This window comes from Sabethes cyaneus, chromosome 2 (assembly GCF_943734655.1).
Source record: "Sabethes cyaneus chromosome 2, idSabCyanKW18_F2, whole genome shotgun sequence".
Classification (NCBI taxonomy): Eukaryota; Metazoa; Arthropoda; class Insecta; order Diptera; family Culicidae; genus Sabethes; species Sabethes cyaneus.
This window is the reverse complement of record NC_071354.1, coordinates 4,047,358-4,066,445: the sequence shown is the minus strand read 5'-3', so window position 1 is coordinate 4,066,445 and position 19,088 is coordinate 4,047,358. Positions and strand designations below refer to the sequence as shown.

The window sequence follows — 19,088 nt, the reverse complement described above, 5'->3', positions numbered from 1 at the left end:
CATTCTAGACCCTTCGGAAGCAGGAAGAGGTTTGTAAAATAGCCACGAACAACACATTTAAAGCCGGTTCTCTGTTTTTTGATTTACTGATTTCACCATATATCTCTTAGTTTATTACCAGAATGCGTGGGGTTGCGGTAACAAAACGAACAATTTGGTGATTGTTAAACCTAGTTGGGATATTGGTCCTATCTTCGCTACAATCATCTATATCTGCAATGGTAAACAATCATCTCGGAGTGTTTTTAACCTAAGTGTAAGATTCAGACAGAAATCGATAAAGTCAGGATGATTCAGGAAAAGTTTGCTAATCCATTTACACCAAAACCAGTCAGAGTTTCTCTAAATTTAAAGATTTTTTTAAAGAGTGAATCGGAAGAGGGGTTAAAGCCGATCCATAAGATTTCAAGATGTTGACAATATTCAAACAATTCTCTTTCTGAGCACATCTTTATTCACCTTCCCTGATAGTATTGATGCCTGCTACCGGCAAACCATCCTGCCGTCTCCATGAGAATAACTCAATCAATCACATTTGAACGCCATTGTTCTCGCCAATGCCAGAGATAACCGGCTGCGTCTAAATACTAACTGACCTACTGGCCTCTTGCAGCCGATTCGTTTCCCATATTTATGGCTTTTATTGATCGAAATCGGAGAATATTCCTCTAGAGAATTTATTGTTTCCTTGAGTTGTCCTTTGGGCGGAACAGAACAAATCAACATGGGAGGACGATGGTAGATTCAATTCCTTGCTCAAACACAATAACGAAAAAAACACGAAAACGGAGAAATACTACAGCAATCATCGATGATAACCGATGGAACACGTAATCTATTTAGAAGTACCCTTTCGATGTGGCATTTATTTCAGCATTCGAGGCGACACTAAGAAGCACTACAGATTTCAATTTATGACCCATTCTCAGCATTATAATGTCTTTGTTTTGGTTGAACAATGTCTTTTTAAAAGAATGGGGAAAAATTTGTAATTTGTTGTCCAACGTCAGAAATATATTGGTTAATCAATAAAATTGAGCTTTCCACCTTTTTCTGCAATCAATCATATGGGGTAGATTACTAGCACAGGTGACGTATCGGAAATTCTCTTTATCAGCAGACCAACTGCCGAAGCTGTCTTCCAGCCTACGGGCAGAAAACAGGTGTCGTTATTTGCAGATGATGTAAATAAAACGTGACTACGATTGTGGTAATTTTCCATACACTTGTACTCGCCTCTTCTCAGTACTTTTCCCAGCAATAATAATTTCTTGCAGCATAACGAACAGTAACCCAACGCCAACCCCTCCCCCACTGAGGAAATATTTTTTCGTGCGATTCCGTTTCTGATTTCTGCCTAACGATGTAATCAGAATCATCGTCAAGATGTCCTAGCAGCTTGACGGCGCCGGCCTGCAGTGAAGGAAAAACCTGATGGGATACGAGTAAGAGGAATAAACCAAACGAAATAATTTTCTCGACTCCCAGTGGCGGTGGCGGCCGCATTCGCGAGCAAGTCGTTGAGCTATACGAGACTTAATTGGTACTTGTAGGATCGTTTGGTGGTAGGTTTTATGGTTCAGTTGGTATATTATGCCAGTCTATCGGTGATTGCTACCACAATGCCGCAATTACTTAACCCTCTGTGGTCCGTATTTTGGGAATAAAATGTGCAAACATTGTTAATCAAAATTAACAGCTGTGAACTTTAAGTCAAAAATAAAGATTATGTAATTGACTTTCAAATGAATCGGTTTAAAAACTAAACTAAAATACAATTAGGTACCGCAAACTCTTTAACAATATTTTTGTAATTTCCAAGATTCAAGGAGCAAGATGCTGTCCTATATTTTAAGTTAACGAATTATACTGTTCAAAGCTAATACTCAGCATACAGATTACTCGATTAGATAATTGTTAAACTAACAAAAGTCAATGGCAACTCAAGCTCAAAACCACTCACCTACAGCGGCATCGGTTCTAATTTCCGGCTCCGTTTCTGTTTGCTCCGCCAACTTCGCACTGTTCAGTTTCGTTTCGCCGCCGGAGGCAGCAGCAGCAGTAGCAACAGAATTGTGCACATTTTTCACTTCATTACGCGGCGACCGACCGTTGGCCGACTTCCGAGCAGCTCCGTTGCTCCCGACGGCGATATCCTGCTGTTTGGTGTGATCTGCCTTGTACTGTTCCGAGTCATTCTCGTCCTCGACAGCATTTTTCCGTTTGAAAATTTTCAACCAGCCACAAAAGTTCATACTTTACGGTTTCTATTCTATCCTAGTTCACCTGTTCGCTGTGTTTCTTTTTTTTCCTCCTCCGAACGGAGCACGGGCCAACGGCGGAAGTGGTTTGCTCCGGTGAACGAATTCAATGATAGTTTGTCCTATTGCCATCACATTCACAGGCGTAGTCGGCGGAGGGTTATCGATTTTCTTCTGCGGTTCCGAACATCAACACTGACCAACAAAGCCACTATAGTAAACTGGATCGTTTCGATTTCGTCCTCTGACAGGACGACCGTTGTTTCCGACAGATTCAATCACATTCCGTCGGTAATAACGTTTACTTTTACGGTTCATTGTATTTCGGTTGTCGTTGGTAATGGAGGATGACGGCTGATTCGATTCTGAATCGGTGGTGTTCGATTTTGCTGGACGAAATGACTAGTTATTTCTGGTCAGTCCGTTCAGTTTGATTACTATTTGAGAATTGTTCGGTTTGTGGGAAAAATCGTGTTTCGAAATTCGAATAGCCAGTTTGGAGTGGTTATAGTGATTTATGTTTTCAACACGTTTGGATTTAATTAAGGATTGATAGAAGAATCAAAATTGATTTTTATTGAATGATATTGATACAAAAACTGAATCAGATGTTTATAGAAATAGATCTTAGTCCTTTTATGAGGCATGAGCCAGTCCTTTCAGCAATCAACTAAACACTACTAAGCTAAAGATATAGTAACTTAGCATCTTTTTTTTGGATTTTAAAATTTTTAAACCTTTTAGAAGAGCATTATTTTTACGGACTATTTCTCCACCGCATAAGGTGAATATACTTGTGGATGACAGCAATCGGACGCTTAATAAAAAAAACTGAATGTCATTAAAGAGGAGTTGGCATATCATCGATCGTTACTACCGTAACGCCTTTCCTGTGTAGCAATACCAGCAATAAGTGTGCATATTATTGCATCAAACTGGTAAAAAAGACTGCTTTCTAGCTGAGCCGACATTGAAGGTGGGACTAATGCTAGTAAAGTTATACTATCAATTTTGGATTTTTTTTTGAATGAATCATTTAAGTAGGATATAAACGTTAGAATCAAGATAGTATATACTGTTAAATTTAATTTAGTTTCTAGCAATCCCGCATCATACGATTTTATGACAGGGCCCGAAAATATCATTAACTCGAATTTAATATTAGCCTGAATGTAACATTGGTTCGAATGCTGTGAACTGTGAATTACTGTTTAACTGTAGCCAAATGGTTGAAGCCTAACAGTGCAAAACCGATGAAGAAAAGAGAATTTGTTATGATATTGAGTAAACACCTATGCACTGGTTTTGTTTCCTAGCGTAAAATAACTTTAAAATTCAGATAAGAAATTTGAAAATACTGACGGAAAATACTTGACTTCATCCTGAATCATTTACAGGTTGTGTTTATGTGACAACCAAATGTGTATGGCAACTAAGTTTTAGAATTTATGTTTGAAAAAGCTTAAAAAAATGATAATGAGCAGTGAAGAATAGGAAAAGCTCAATGAGAAGTAAGTAATAACAAGTGAGAAATTAGAATTAAGTAGTGAGATATGAGTGGTGAAAAGTGAGGAACAAGTGGTGAGAAGCGAATAGTATGAGATGCGTAGCGTGAAGTGAATAATGAAAAATGAGTAAATAGAAATGAGAAGGGAGTAGTTAAAGGAGAAAAATAAGCAGTAAGAGGGGAGTAGCGATCGGTGAGTTGTGAGAGGTGAGAAATGAGTAACCAAAATATGTTCATATGTTCAATATCCTGTGCTCGACGGGCTACCATTTGGCATAACGCATGCCAAACAGCAGCATTTAGCATAAATCCATTTGACATAACGGACCGATGGTATAATGGCCATTTGGCATAATAATTTTTTGGTATAATTGATAATTTAGCCAGATTTTGTCGTGCTTGCTGACAAGAGGCAGTAACAGACCAAAGACTACGGAAAACTAACTTGCAGTTGGTAAACCTAGTGAAACGTATAAACCTAATCGACCTAATGGTGATAAAATGATATTTGAGGAAATAGCATTATACCAAATGACTTAATGGGTGGCCCCCATATTCGGGTTAATGTTACATTCGAGCTAGGGTCACAAATCCATTGTTACGTAATATCTTAGTAACTTAAAGATTACGTACTAATCTTTAATATCATAAAAGTAAACTGATTTTTCACCGAAATAAATTTATTTTTGTGTTAATTTTAACATTTCAATAACGTTTGTATTTTATGTATCATTTATATTTCTCCTGCGTGATTTTCTTTTATTTTTTTATTCCTTCAGGATTTTAATTTTTTTTAGATTTATTTTATTTTAGTCTCAAAAACCGGTTTGGCAGATTTAACGATATCAATTGTTATGTTTTATTGTCTTACCAGCTGACCCGACAAACTTCGTATTGCCACAAATTAAATCGTGTTGTACATAAATCATGAATCTCGGATTATCTTTGTCAAAATTTCGGGTTTTGCAAGTTTCTGAGGAGAAAGGTTAGTCAAGAGTAGATCACTAGATTTTAACTAACGTTGCTGAGAAGTTCAACCTTAGATGATACATTTTGACAGTTACATAACTATGAAAGCACGGGTAGTTTAATATACAAATTTGCAGTTTTACCTCACAGTAAAGTAGAAAACAACTCCCCATTGCTTAGCCAGAAAGCGGATAGCAATATTCACCGTGATTGTGCACAATTTCGCTGATTACCATTTCGCGAAAAACCATAAGCGGAATGTATCATTTCACGGAAAACTTTTTCGTGGAAAGTACCATTTCGCAGGGGCGATTCTCTCCTTACTCGCTATCGCTCGTTCGGACCCAATAGGAAAGGAAAGTAATAGAGGTTAGTAGACCTAGGAAAACAAATAAACCTAGACAGATGAGATTTCTGTGGGAGGGGTTCCCCCCCGCAGTGGCTGTAGAGCAAAAGTATTTCAATCAGGAGATCTCCAAAGGAATCTTAGAAAAAATCAATTGAAAAATGTGTTATATTTTGATAAAAAATTTTATAACTTATTAAATATGCATCTTAGTGAAAATCATTCTTCAGAGAAAATGTGTATTTTAGCATACTAAATAACTTTATAAAACATTTAAAAGCAATAAAAAAATTGTGTGCAAAGTTATTGAGCATAATTTATTTTTAAGTGCTCTTTTTGAACATATCATTTTATTTCGCAACCAGTAAGACATAGATAGTTACTAAATTCAGCCAAGTTGCTTATTTTAGTATGTTCTACAACATTTTGGAGAAAGTTTTTTTTTAATTTTTAAAAAACAAAAGTTTGTATCACCCTAATAGACGAATTCACGGTCACCCTAATAGTACAGAAAGATGCACTATATTTTATTATTAAACTTCGCCGAAGATACTACCCTTGAAAAATTACGTATTTGTACGTTATAGCAAACTATTGTGATTTTGGTGGTTTCATTAGGGTGATACAAATTTTCGTTTATTTAAATACGTTCAAAAAGGTATGGTGTCTTCAGCAAAGTTGTAAAACACATTAAAATAAGCAACTTACTAACTACTTAGTAACAACTCTCTATCTCTTTTCCTTAACGAGCTATAAATTTTTTTTATCAAAGATAACACATTTTCAATTGATTTTTTCTGAGATTCCTGTGGAGATCTTCTGATGGAAACATTTTTATTTTATACGCAAAATATAGTACTTTCACCTTCTGGTTTGCGCGAAGTTGCCCGAAATTGAATTTTTTCTTGAATAGTGTGAATTTTATTTTTCATATATTTTATAACTTATTAAATATCCGTCCTAGCACCAAACAATTTTTAGAGAAAATGTGTATTTTAACATATTGAATAACTTTGTAGAACACTCGAAAACAATGAAAAAATCGTATGCAAAGTTATTGAGCATAATTGATTTTTTAAGTGTTCTTTTACAACACATCATATTTCGGAACCGGTAAGAGACAGACAATTATTATATTCAACAAAGTTGCTTATTTTAGTATGTTCTGCATCTATTCGGAATTTTTTTTAAATTTAGGCCATTGCAAATCATATTAAAAGTTTTTGTCACCCCCGCCCCCCCCCTTGGAAATTGGCTTGAAAAATCGGGGGGCAAAAAAATAATTTGTAGGATATGAGTCAAATTTCTTTTTATAAAATCAATTGTCTGTGGGCTCTACAGTCTGACAAACTCGAAAAATGAGTCTCCGAGTTGAATTAACACTTCTTGCACGAAACAGAAATGGAAATTCGAACAATGGAATTTCCGAAAATCGTCCAAAAAAATTTAGCTTCGTTTTTGTCTTTTTTCGTATATTTTTGCATAGAAAATAATAACGTATATATTATAAGCAAGAATAGATTCAGTTTTCACGTTTAAACCTTAAATAAAAATTCTTAAAATCCATGTTTTTTTTGCTCGATTAAAAATTTCACTTTGTTTTTTTTCGTCCCCCCCCCCCCTTCAGTGGCCGAACACCGGAGGGACAAAAACTTTATAAAATATTTGTAATGGCCTTATTTAAAAAAAAAGAAAAGTCCGTATCACCCTAATAGATGAATTCACGGTCACCCTAATAGTGCGGAAAGATGCGCTATATTCTATTATTAAACTTCTCCGAAGACACTACCTTTGAAAAATTACGCATTTTCTACCCAATTGCTAATGTCCGCACTTTTTCGAAATTAGGCCACCGTGCGATTGAGTAGATAACAGTCTATCTTTCCGGCGGTAGAAACAAAGAGCAGTCATACAAAAATAATGTCGTCGCAAGAGGAGTATGTGGTGCGAATGTAGAATAATAGAAGTGGAGAATAAAACAAAACTAGGTACAGTAGGATTTCGAATTTGCGTGTCGCCTATGTTGCCAAAATATAGACCCTTTTTGATGTCTACGTCTTTGTTTACTATACTGGGACTGGGTAGCACTTTGTGAAAACGAAAATAGAAGTGAAACGTTTGAATGAAAGATTTTAAATGGTAATAACTACTAAACTACTGAACGAAACTGAACAATTTATATGTCGTTGGGTAGATAAAATGACCAGCAGTTTTATGGAGGGCGTAAGAGAGCAATTTTATGGAGGGCGAAAGAGGGGGGTGGGAGGCTCCTACACAAATGAAACACAAATTTCCTCAAAACTTGAGAACTAATCAAGCAAATGGAACCAAATTTGGCACGTGGAGGTTTAAGGAGGTAGGATTTTTTCTATGGTGTACTAAGACCCATCCGTCTTTTAACAGGGGTGGGGGAGGGGGGGGGGGGGTTCATATACAAATGAAACACAAATTTCCTCATAACTCGAGAACTAATCAAGCAAACCACCAAATTTGGCATGTGGGGGTTTTTGGAGGTATGAAATCATTTTATGATGGTTTGAGACCCCTGTGATAGGAGAATAAGGACTCTCATACAAATAAAACAGAAATTTTTGCGTATATGCCATATTTTGTGCTATGTAACAAGCGTAAAACTGTGAAAGTAAACTAGTAAAACCTTCTCGGAGCAAGAGACAGTTAATCGACGCCGCTAACTTAAATGTCTGTTGCCATTCATGTCAAAAAAAAGAGAAGGACATGGCACGTCATATTTGCAATGAACATCAGGTATCAGCATCTTTGGCTCGAGCAATGAACATACTTTGGCGTTAATGTTATTTGTAAGCAATAGCCCTTTTAAATGCCACAAGCGAGTTAAAGTAAGATTATCGAAACATATCAAGCTACGCTCATTTTTAAAAGAAATCTCTATGTCTCAATGGTTGCAGGCGTTGTACTTATGAACCCCCGTCCACGTATTTTCCAAGCCACCATTGCATTCAATAAAGAATTGAATATGAATATTTTGCTTTCCTCTTTTAAACATTTATCTAAACAATGGCACTCGCAGATTCTTATAAACATACATATGCCAGAAATGCAGTTTACATTTGTCTTTAATCTAATAATCTGATGTAGTTATACGTCCCCCTTTCGTACAACCCTTAGGGCTGTATAACTTGAAGTTTTTACAGTACGATTAGATTATGCAATTTCTGTTTTATTAGTGTGTGTATTTAAATTAGATTGGAATTAATTCCCTACTTTAAATACTTCCAGCCTCTAAGTTGTTTCAAACACGTTTTCGTCATTTTAAACTGTTTTTGCTTTTTATGTTGCATTTCGTTCAAGTTGTTTAAGTTTTTTTGGTGATTGAATTAACAATTTTATATTTTAGTGATTTGATGATTTAATGATTATTGATATAACGCTTCGAAGATTGAAAATTTCGATACACTAGAATCTCTTTTTACGTCCATTTATTTTACGTGATTTCGTTTTACGTCCACTTTCTTACGTCAGAAATTTGAATTAACGTCCTCTCGTTTTACGTCTAAAATTTGAATTATCGTCCTCTCGTTTTACGTCCAAAATTTGAATTACCGTCATCTTTTTTTAAGACCGATTACGACCCCCCACCCCCCCAACAGTGGACGTAAAACGAGATTTGAGTGTATTCCAGATAAATATTTTTTACGATACGATTGATCTAGCGCGCCTTAATTATAAATTCACTAAAAAGCGTAATTTTTCGTCTGCCTAACCAACTGAATAAAGTTTAGTTGCAATTCAGTGATATACTAAATTGTTTCCAATTTTCAGCACAAAACATTTCCGCCGATGTTTTCCCTTATTCTCTGGCAGTTGCAGGGTTATGTTTTGCACCGCTCTCCTTTTGCATTCCGTACCGCAATTAAAATCCGTACAAAATCCAACTGCATCGTTTACATGCTAACAGGCGTCAGAGGAGAGCTTTAGATTTCTCATCAGAATCAGCCAGCCTCGGTTAGGCTCTCACACATACTCACTCCACAGGCAGCATTACCTAAATCACGATTCACGTTTGCAACGAACGTCGAGAGCAACGATGGAAATGCACTTCCGAATGGCGACACAAGGATCAATCAAAGCCGCAGCTATTTTTAAACCTAATCCCAAAGCACTGTTTACACAGTAACATTTTCTTCCGTCGGCTCGCGGTAAACCGACCTGACACTCAATTTGTTATCCTTTGTGTGCAGAAAAGCTAACACTGTCAAACAGCGGCAGATGTAATCCGTGGCAACACTTTGACTATCACCGCTTTCCGCACGATGTGTCCCCGCACGATGGGACGCCCGAACGGAGGAGATGCTTTTCTTGGGATAGGTCCGAACTCCAGTCAGCACGAGGCAGTACTGAGAGGCGGAAACTGGTATCCTGCCGTATTTTATACGCGATATCGGATGGTATGTGCGGATACGAAAATGTTTGCTCTTCTTTCTCGTTCGTAACAGTCCGTACAGTAGTGTGATGGTTCGGATGGTTGCGTTGTCAAACGAAAGCTTCTCGCTGCAGAACGGGTGAGAGAATGCAGAAAGAAAAGCGTCCCATTTTTATCAATGAAAAGCTTCCGGGTCGTCGCGAGGGGGTGGGTTTCGGGAGCAGTACGCTAGAGTGGGCTAGAGTTCGTTGCATAACTGCTACTTGTTCCGATTAGCTGAAGATACTGGTGGAGGGCTGAATTCGGTTTAGAGTATAGAATTTGCTATCGCCATTTGTTAATTTTATTTGTTCAAAATGGGATATTATGGAGCAGCATCACGGGATGGTAGTGGGATCGTATGAACGGCAAAATTAGATTTTGGAGACACTCCTTTTGGCACAGTTCCGACGTCATTGTCTTATTTGTTACGAAAGCTTTCGTTTTTCTGCCACAGCTGCAAATGCCCTGCCAAATCATAAATTTTCGTGCAAATTTGTCGGCAAAAACCAATTTAAATTTGCTTAGAACATCCCCCCGAGCCGTTGCTAAGTAAAATTTTTGACCTGGCATTTGTCAGCCTTGACATAGCTTTTATCGTCCATCAGTAGACACCCGTTGAACTTGGTTAGCACCCGGTCGCATAGCTTTCGAGCGCTATTCTGGATTTTGGCCACACTATTCTGTTTTATGGTTCGACGTGGCTGTTTGCTAGCTCGATACGACTTGATTCCTTCTCGGAGTTGAATTCTTCTCAGGGTACTATAGGCAGCACCGAATTTTTTGGCCAAATCACGGTCCGTCAGATTGGATTGGGATTCCTCTTGATGGTCTTCAAAATCTTACCACGCAGTTTCCGGTCGACAGTTCCACTCCGATGATTAGTTTAAGGCTTCCGAATCGTCGTCAATGTTTCTTTATACCGTTTGGTAATGCGCCATCCGGTATTTCTGGGCAATTTCAGCTGTTTAGCTAGGCTAGATACAGACCACAATGGATTTTTCAAATTACTGTGCACAATTTTTTTCTTTCTTTCGGCTTCCATGTCGTTTGTTTACAAAATACAGTCGGTTTGCGGAATGTCAAAAATACATAGGTCAAGCTAACAAAACTTCCGACACGTGGGCGCCAAGAACTTCCAAATCCGTCCACCAAGAGCGCCACAATATGAGCAAAAGTTTGTGCCAATTCTAAATAAAGCAAGCTTTACCATAGCAAAGCAAAGTATGAGCACGGTATATTTTGTAAATTGCACACTAGTGACGCTCAATTACTTCTCTTACTGCTTGAGAAACAATGTTTGGGAATAACACAGTTTCAGTCAAAGTTGGAATATTGCCTGAAAGTCCTTATTGCTGGTCACGCCCACACTGGCGTGCCCAGACATTAGCAGAAGTTTGGGCACCGACTTTTCAAAAGCCTATTTTAGCCTGAAAACCATAAAGTAATCGTAAGATGGCAGATCTTTTTTGAGCAATTGGTTAACTTATCACATAAATACCGGACGGTTACGTTCAAAACTCTACGCTTCTGAGTTCCACCATGAAGAGCTCTTAACAATTATAACAATTGTAAACCAACCCATGGAATTCAAATTTTGATTAAACTTCAAGTTTGACTTGATATTAGATTTGAATTTGAATTTGATGCTTGGATTCGAACTTATCTATGTTCAAGTTCGAATTCAAGTTGAGATCCAAATAATTCTTGATGTTTTATTTAAAACTAAACTTAAAATTGAACTTCAAACTGAATTCGAAATTAGACATCAAATTATACCCTTCACTTGGAAAAATAGATTTGAATAGAAATTACGTTGAACATAAATTGGAATTAGATTAAACTAGAATCTGGACTTACAATGAGGCATGTAATTGGTAACAAATAATTGACTTTAAATTGGATTTGATATCGGATGTAAAGTTGCACTTCAATATGGACTCAAAATTGAATTTCAAGTTCTACCTAAAGCTGGACATGATATTGGACTTTGAATTGGACATGAGACCGAAGGTGTAATTGGAATTAAATTTGATTTAAAATGGGACATTAAATTGAACCCAAATTGACTTTGAAATAGCACTTGAAATTAGGCAAGAAATTGGACTTGAAATTGGTCCTAAAATTGTACTTGAAATTGGATATCAAGTGGGAACTGAAACTGGTATTAAATTTGAATTTGGACTCAAAATGGGACACTAAATTGGATTTCAATTGGACTTGAAATTTTATACATGACATGGGAGGTGAAATTGGAATTAAATTGGACTCATGTAAAATGGGTCATTCAATTGAACACGAAATTAAACTTGAAATTACACATGAAATTTCACTTGAAACTGGGCTTGAAATTGCACTTCAAATTGGATTTCAAATCGGAGTATTTGAATTAAGATTTGAAAAAGGATACCGAAGTTCAAATCGGAATTGAAATTGGAATTAAATATGAATTTGAACTAGATTTAGGACAGTAAAATAAACTGAATTACACTCGAGATCGGAGGTAAAAATGGAATGAAATTGGATTCGAAATTTATCTTAAAGTGAGACATTAAATTAGATACGAAATTGTACTTGAAATCACAATTTTTTTATGTGTTTTTAATCAGTTGGTCATTCACCAATAAATCACAATGGAAATTGGGTTTGAAATTGTACTTGAAATTGGAATTCAAATCGGAGTTGAAACTGGAATTAAATTGGATTTAAATTAGGATTTAAAATTAGGTTGAGGCGGTCAACTAGAGTGTCCAGATGCACGAGTTGGCAGCGACTTGCGTAAGATGGCAGCCGGAATGGGTCTCTCCATGCAAGGCGTCAAAGGGCAAAGCGCACAAATCTCCGCTGTAAGGCTTCGATTCTGTCAACTCCATTCTGGTAGTAAGGATGCCAAACTCGACAGCAATACTCGAGGATTGAGCGCACCAATGAGTAGTATAAAGACTTCAGACAGTAGATATTGCTAATAAACCTTAGCGATTCGGAACATGAAACCGAGATTTCTAGATGCCTTGCCGTTTATGTAAGCTATATGCTGGTGGAATGATAATTTACTATCCAATAATACGCCTAAATCTTTGATACAATTCGTTCTTCCAATAGTGGTTCCCAAAATCTTATATTCGAATGTGATAAGTTCTTTCTTTCTTGACAAAGTGATGATGGCGCACTTGCTTGGATTAACCTTCATACGGTTTGTGCTACACCAATCAGCAAAACTGTCCAATTGCTGTTGTAGCAGACGAGCATCGGTGATAGAATTAATCTGGCTGAAGATTTTCATATCATCGGCAAAAGACAAACGGGGAACTCTCAGTTTGAAATTCACATCGTTGAAGTATATGAGGAAAATCAATGGTCCGAGGTGGCTACCTTGAGGGATCCCAGATGGAGCAGCAAAATCCGCAGAACAATCACTACCGATTTTCACTGCTAGCTGACGACTAACGAGGTACGAACGTAACCAGATGATAGCTGTGCCGCAGAATCTCAAGTTTCCCAATTTGGCTATGGCGATTTCATGGCTGCTGTCAGATCAAAATAAATTGCATCGGTTTGCTTAGCATGATTACAACCATCCGTTATGTAGGAAGTAAACGACAAAAGATTGGTCACAGTCGAGCGTTTTGGCATAAATCCATGCTGGTCCTCAACAATATATTCTTGGCAAAATCCGAAAATATGGTCCAATACAACGAACTTAAACAACTTTGTAACCGAACTCAGGGCGGAGTTTCCACGATAATTATCAATGTGCCCCTTTTTATAAACAGGAAACAAATACGACAATTTCCAAAAGGTTGGAAACTTGCCATCTGCCAAAGACATACTAAAAATACGGTGCAGAGTAATCAGGCTGGCAGATTATTTTTTCAAGTAAGTTGAAAATGAAATTAGTCTTATACCTAATTGGATATGAAATTGCTCTTGAGTTTAGACTTGAAGTTTTACTTCAAATTGAAACTAAATTTGATTAAATTTGACTTAAAATAGTACTAGATATTGAACATACAGTTAGCTTAGAAATCAAACTTCAAATCGGATAAAATTAGAGTTGAATGCGAAATAAACGGAAGTTGCTTTTTGCGAGTCTATCTTCTATATATATAAAAATGAGCGTGAGTATGTTTGTATGTTTGTATGTATGTTCCACCATAATTCCAGAACGCCTTGACCAATCCCCACTAAACTTTGCACATATATTGTTTGATATAAGGGAATCAGCACTGGGGGGTTGATAAGAAGGTTGGCCGGTACGTAACAGGGGGGGAGGTCATAACTCCGAAATGCCTGGACGGTTCTTCACCAAACTTGGCTCACATGTACCTTGACATTACGGAATCATCAGCAGGAAGTTGACAAAAGGGGTGAATCCCTATCAAGGGGGGAGAGATCTAAATAAGTAAAAGGGGTTGAGTTTCTCTTGCATTTAAACCGATTGCAGTTGTTCAACTGATTTTGAGAAAAGAGGAGGTATTTATTTTGAAACGATGATTCTACAATTGATGAAGGGACGGTAAGGGAAAGTAATGAAGAAGGATTTTTTTTTTTCGGGAATGAAGGGGAAGGGTGGAAAGGAAGGGGGGGGGGTAATAGGTAGCTATGGTTAACAAGTTGTCGTTGTGACTCCTATCTTTTGTCCAATGCTGGAAGGTGCATGGGTCGAACCAAGCTGTAATCAGAGATTATAACCGGATTTGAACCCACAACACCTGCCAGGGCGTGTCGCTCACTGGTACCCGTGTACCTTTGAACCACAGAGGCGCTGGACAAAAGAAGTCTGCACAACCCCCCTTATTAACCATAGCGCGACATGGGTTGTTCTATTTTTAGACACACAATGTGCCTCTTCCTACACCTACTGTAGAAACCACCGACCGAGAAGTTTTAGTCTAACGTCTTTTTACTTTCAGGACGACGACACTATGCAGGCCCTTACGACTTGCAAGGTACTGCGTGTGACGCTGTTCGTCCGAAAGCGTGTTAGTCCGCGTTTCTCAGCGCGGTTCTTCGGAGAAAGGCTCCGTTCCTATGAAAATTGACCAAACTCGTGACTTTAGTCATGACCTTGAAATGCGGTCAGGCATATATTAATATTTATTTTGAAACGATGATTCTACAATTTATGAAGGGACGGTAAGGGAAAGTAATGAAGAAGGATTTTTTTTTTTTTTCGGGAATGAAGGGGAAGGGTGGAAAGGAAGGGGGGGGGGGTAATAGGTAGCTATGGTTAACAAGTTGTCGTTGTGACTCCTATCTTTTGTCCAATGCTGGAAGGTGCATGGGTCGAACCAAGCTGTAATCAGAGATTATAACCGGATTTGAACCCACAACACCTGCCAGGGCGTGTCGCTCACTGGTACCCGTGTACCGTGTACCTTGTGTGTACCCGTGTTAACCATAGCTACCTATTACCCCCCCCCTTCCTTTCCACCCTTCCCCTTCATTCCCGAAAAAAAAAAAAAAATCCTTCTTCATTACTTTCCCTTACCGTCCCTTCATAAATTGTAGAATCATCGTTTCAAAATAAATATTAATATATGCCTGACCGCATTTCAAGGTCATGACTAAAGTCACGAGTTTGGTCAATTTTCATAGGAACGGAGCCTTTCTCCGAAGAACCGCGCTGAGAAACGCGGACTAACACGCTTTCGGACGAACAGCGTCACACGCAGTACCTTGCAAGTCGTAAGGGCCTGCATAGTGTCGTCGTCCTGAAAGTAAAAAGACGTTAGACTAAAACTTCTCGGTCGGTGGTTTCTACAGTAGGTGTAGGAAGAGGCACATTGTGTGTCTAAAAATAGAACAACCCATGTCGCGCTATGGTTAATAAGGGGGGTTGTGCAGACTTCTTTTGTCCAGCGCCTCGGTGGTTCAAAGGTACACGGGTACCAGTGAGCGACACGCCCTGGCAGGTGTTGTGGGTTCAAATCCGGTTATAATCTCTGATTACAGCTTGGTTCGACCCATGCACCTTCCAGCATTGGACAAAAGATAGGAGTCACAACGACAACTTGTTAACCATAGCTACCTATTACCCCCCCCCCCCCTTCCTTTCCACCCTTCCCCTTCATTCCCGAAAAAAAAAAAATCCTTCTTCATTACTTTCCCTTACCGTCCCTTCATCAATTGTAGAATCATCGTTTCAAAATAAATATTAATATATGCCTGACCGCATTTCAAGGTCATGACTAAAGTCACGAGTTTGGTCAAAAGAGGAGGGTTCCTCCAAAAAGGATTATATGGTAAATAAACCTTTGTTTCGTTTCCATTATAGCGATTTTCATTGAGAAACCCGATGCATAATTAGCTACGTGGAAGAAGGGGAAGCTGACTAGGAAAGAACCGACATGTAGGGGGATGAGGAACGTGAGTATCAATGTACGTTCCGCCATAGCTCCGGACTGTTGACTGAACTTCTGGACTGTTGTTCATCAAACGTCGTTTGTCCAACACGTCAAACAGAGGTTGACAAAAGAGGGAAACGGTCTCTTACAAAAGAAGAGAAAGCTTCAAATGGGTAAAGGGGTGCGTTTCTCTTGCATTTGGAACGATAGCAGTTGTACAAGTTGTTTTATTTCTGAAAGGGGGAATAGGGTGGCCATTGAAAAGCGGGAGGTTTAAAAACGTAAAAAGGCTTTGTGGTTGGGAGACAACATGAGAGGAACTGACGAAGGGAGTAGAAATATTCAAATAAAAAAAAGGTTTTGTTTCCTGCATTATGAGTTTTAGGTACAAAAACAGCTGTACAAGTGACTGTGCGACAAAGGGGCCCCGAGTGAGATCGGGTAATCAGCTAGTTTTTAAATAAATTTTGGAATTTACGCAGTGTTTTACGTAAATTTTGTAATTTAAACCGTTTTTAGCGAATTTTAGATTTAACGCAGCTTTTTACACAACTTCACGTCTTGTTTCACTCTGTTTGGAAACTATAAACATCTTTGTTTCATTGCTTTCTTCTACCGTTCCCTCCGTCGATTATAAAAAAACTATCGTTATAAAAATAACCTTAATGCCTGACCTCATTATAAAGGTCTAGACAAAAGCTCGAGGTTGGTCTATATCAAATTATTTTTTCCTGGCAGTAAAACATGTACGTAGCAATACTATCTTATAAAACATAACTTATTTTAGAGATTTTACACACAATCTCTTCTTATTGTTAACAAAATTTATTTTTCTGACTAAAATAATTAAAATTCCGCCATCCAGCAAATGGTAGGAAGACTGAAGTGTGCACATTTTCACTAACAAACTTTTTATTTTGTGCGGAAAACTACTTTTGAAATTTGAAATTCCCATATAAGCTCATGCTAATGTTAAAACTACCGCCAGCCGGGGTGAGATTGTGCCACGGGGGTGAGATTGTGCCAAAAACCAAAAATGTTTATTTGTGAAAATTTATTATATCTATAGAAACTGGTGACCTAAATTCAAAATGATGATGAACATAACATATTTATTCATAACTTAGAATGGAACACAGTTATTATTAGCAAACTATTTAGCCTAAACAGGGTTTCAAAGTTCGCGATCAAAAATATGCGGAAATAACGCTTGTAAAAAATGTCCCGCGTAAACCAATCCAAACAAGAAATCGCATCAACTTGCTATCTTGAATGTATATAAACTAATCATTTACAATTTATGCGTTGGATAATAATTGTTTACGTAAATAATATTTTTCGAAACTTTGTACTTTTCGAGCTTCACGGGGGTGAGATTGTGCCAAGCCATAATGATCGATCCAATTTGTGGATTTCACATACACAACAAAAATACGTCAGTATACACCAGCATACTCATATTCTTTACTATTGAGCACAATATTTTGACAGATTAGATTGCATCATTTATTTTGGAGCAAACAGCATCATAGGTCTGCTAAATAATTTAAACTAATTTTTACTTTTTCTCTGAAAATTTCAGATACTTTGAATAAACACTCTAATATAAGACGAATATATTATACCGTGTATAAACTGTCAGTTTTAAGGAGGGGGGAGGGGGTGGGATAGGCCACATGTTCTGCGGCCGCGGGTTCTCGAACGAAGTAATGGTTACTTTTGTTAAATGATCAAATAGGTATGCCCCCTTAGGATACACCCCTTCATATATCTCGCCCTTGTTAGCCCCAAAAACGCTACTGGCTATATAAAGGCTGTCCATTGACTACAAACTCATTTTTAGTTATTTCAGACCTCTCCGGGTTATTTTCGTTCATACTTTTTGTATGATGCGTTGTTTTTGGCCGACCCCCTGCCCCTAATACAGCAAAGTTTCGTTAATTGGTGGTTCGTTAATTGGGCGGTTCGTTAATTGGGTGTTCGCTAATTGGGCTATGTGACAACTTGAATGTCAAAATTGTATGGAATTTTCGAGTTTAGAAATTTCTAACAACTGTCAGTCGGCCCAATTAGCGAATCAGCTAGAGTGCAGTCGTGGCCCAATTAACGAATTCAGGCTGTAGTTCACTTAGTTCATGGACGGCCCCATGTGAACTACTTTATACTGATATTTATGTGTATTGTTTATAAACATGCTAATGTTCACTGTTTAGGTGTTTAGCCTAACTTTATGTTTTTGGCACAATGTTACCCCCTAGAAGGGGTGAGATTGTGCCAAAGTTTATGCACTTCCAGTAAAATTAGGTTTCATTGTAACTAAACCATCTCTACGGTAGTTGTTAATTAAACAATTTAGTATATATTGACAGGTTTTACATCAACTTAGTTCCAAAATTGTGTGTATACTGAGCTAAAGAACAAAAATATATGCTTTTTTGGCACAATCTCGCCCCGGATGACGGTACTCATTTGAAGTTCTAAAACGAACAACGACGAAGAATAAGGAGAAGAGTCGTAAAAAAGAGTAGAATGTCGGCTAATTCCCGGAATATAAACATTATTTTCAAATCAAGAGCTGTACTGACAGTTGAAAAAAGTGGATGCATAAATTACTAAAAAAAGAAATATTTTTATGGAAAATTATGGAGTTTTGGAAATATTTTCGAATATTTTTTTGTTGATGTGATATCCTAAACAGTACTCGTTTTTAACTATTTTCGGGACAACGGAAGGTCACCGTGCTGCAATTTTACTGACCAGCAAAGAATTCATCATAATTTTTTGAAAATACTCCGTCATAAACTGGACTTGGGCACTACCCTTCATATGAACTATTATGACTAATACTATGAGTTAGTAGATCGGAGCAATAAAATTTTCAAATGGCTATAATTCTATTTGTATTCAACAGACATCTCACTAACCTGTAGCGGATCCACTCGATTGCTTACTGGTCTGCTTCAGTTGCGTAACTGGGGTTCTAAGAGGCGATGTGGACACATGTTTCACATCCTTTTCTCCCGCCGGCACTTCCAGATTACTTTTATTGCTCATTTTTCTGCGAAATACTGGAAGAAAAAGAAAAAATTTATTACCAAAAAGAGACGTGTAAAATAGTTGTAAACTTAATAATCAACTTTTCTTAAATAAAAATTCCTTCACGGTTACGGCCGACATTTCTCCCGATATGGAAAGTCTCCGCTATTATTGTACTCGA

The 19,088-nt window shown here is 37.7% G+C and overlaps 1 protein-coding gene across 18 annotated transcripts in view; it reads right to left on the bottom strand.

Moving 5' to 3' along the window:
* Positions 1–19,088, bottom strand: part of LOC128737806 (cytochrome b5 reductase 4) — an 86,267-nt gene that overhangs the window by 47,910 nt on the left and 19,269 nt on the right. For 2 of the 18 annotated variants that reach the window (XM_053832543.1, XM_053832544.1), the window contains exon 2: positions 18,796–18,939. In XM_053832543.1, coding sequence (XP_053688518.1) covers positions 18,796–18,925 — 130 coding nt within the window. In that variant the 5' untranslated portion in view covers positions 18,926–18,939. Of the gene's footprint in view, positions 1–1,963; positions 2,699–8,970; positions 9,452–18,795; positions 18,940–19,008; positions 19,067–19,088 lie in introns of those variants that run through there. The other 16 variants (XM_053832542.1, XM_053832526.1, XM_053832531.1 and 13 more) reach the window with 16 other exon arrangements.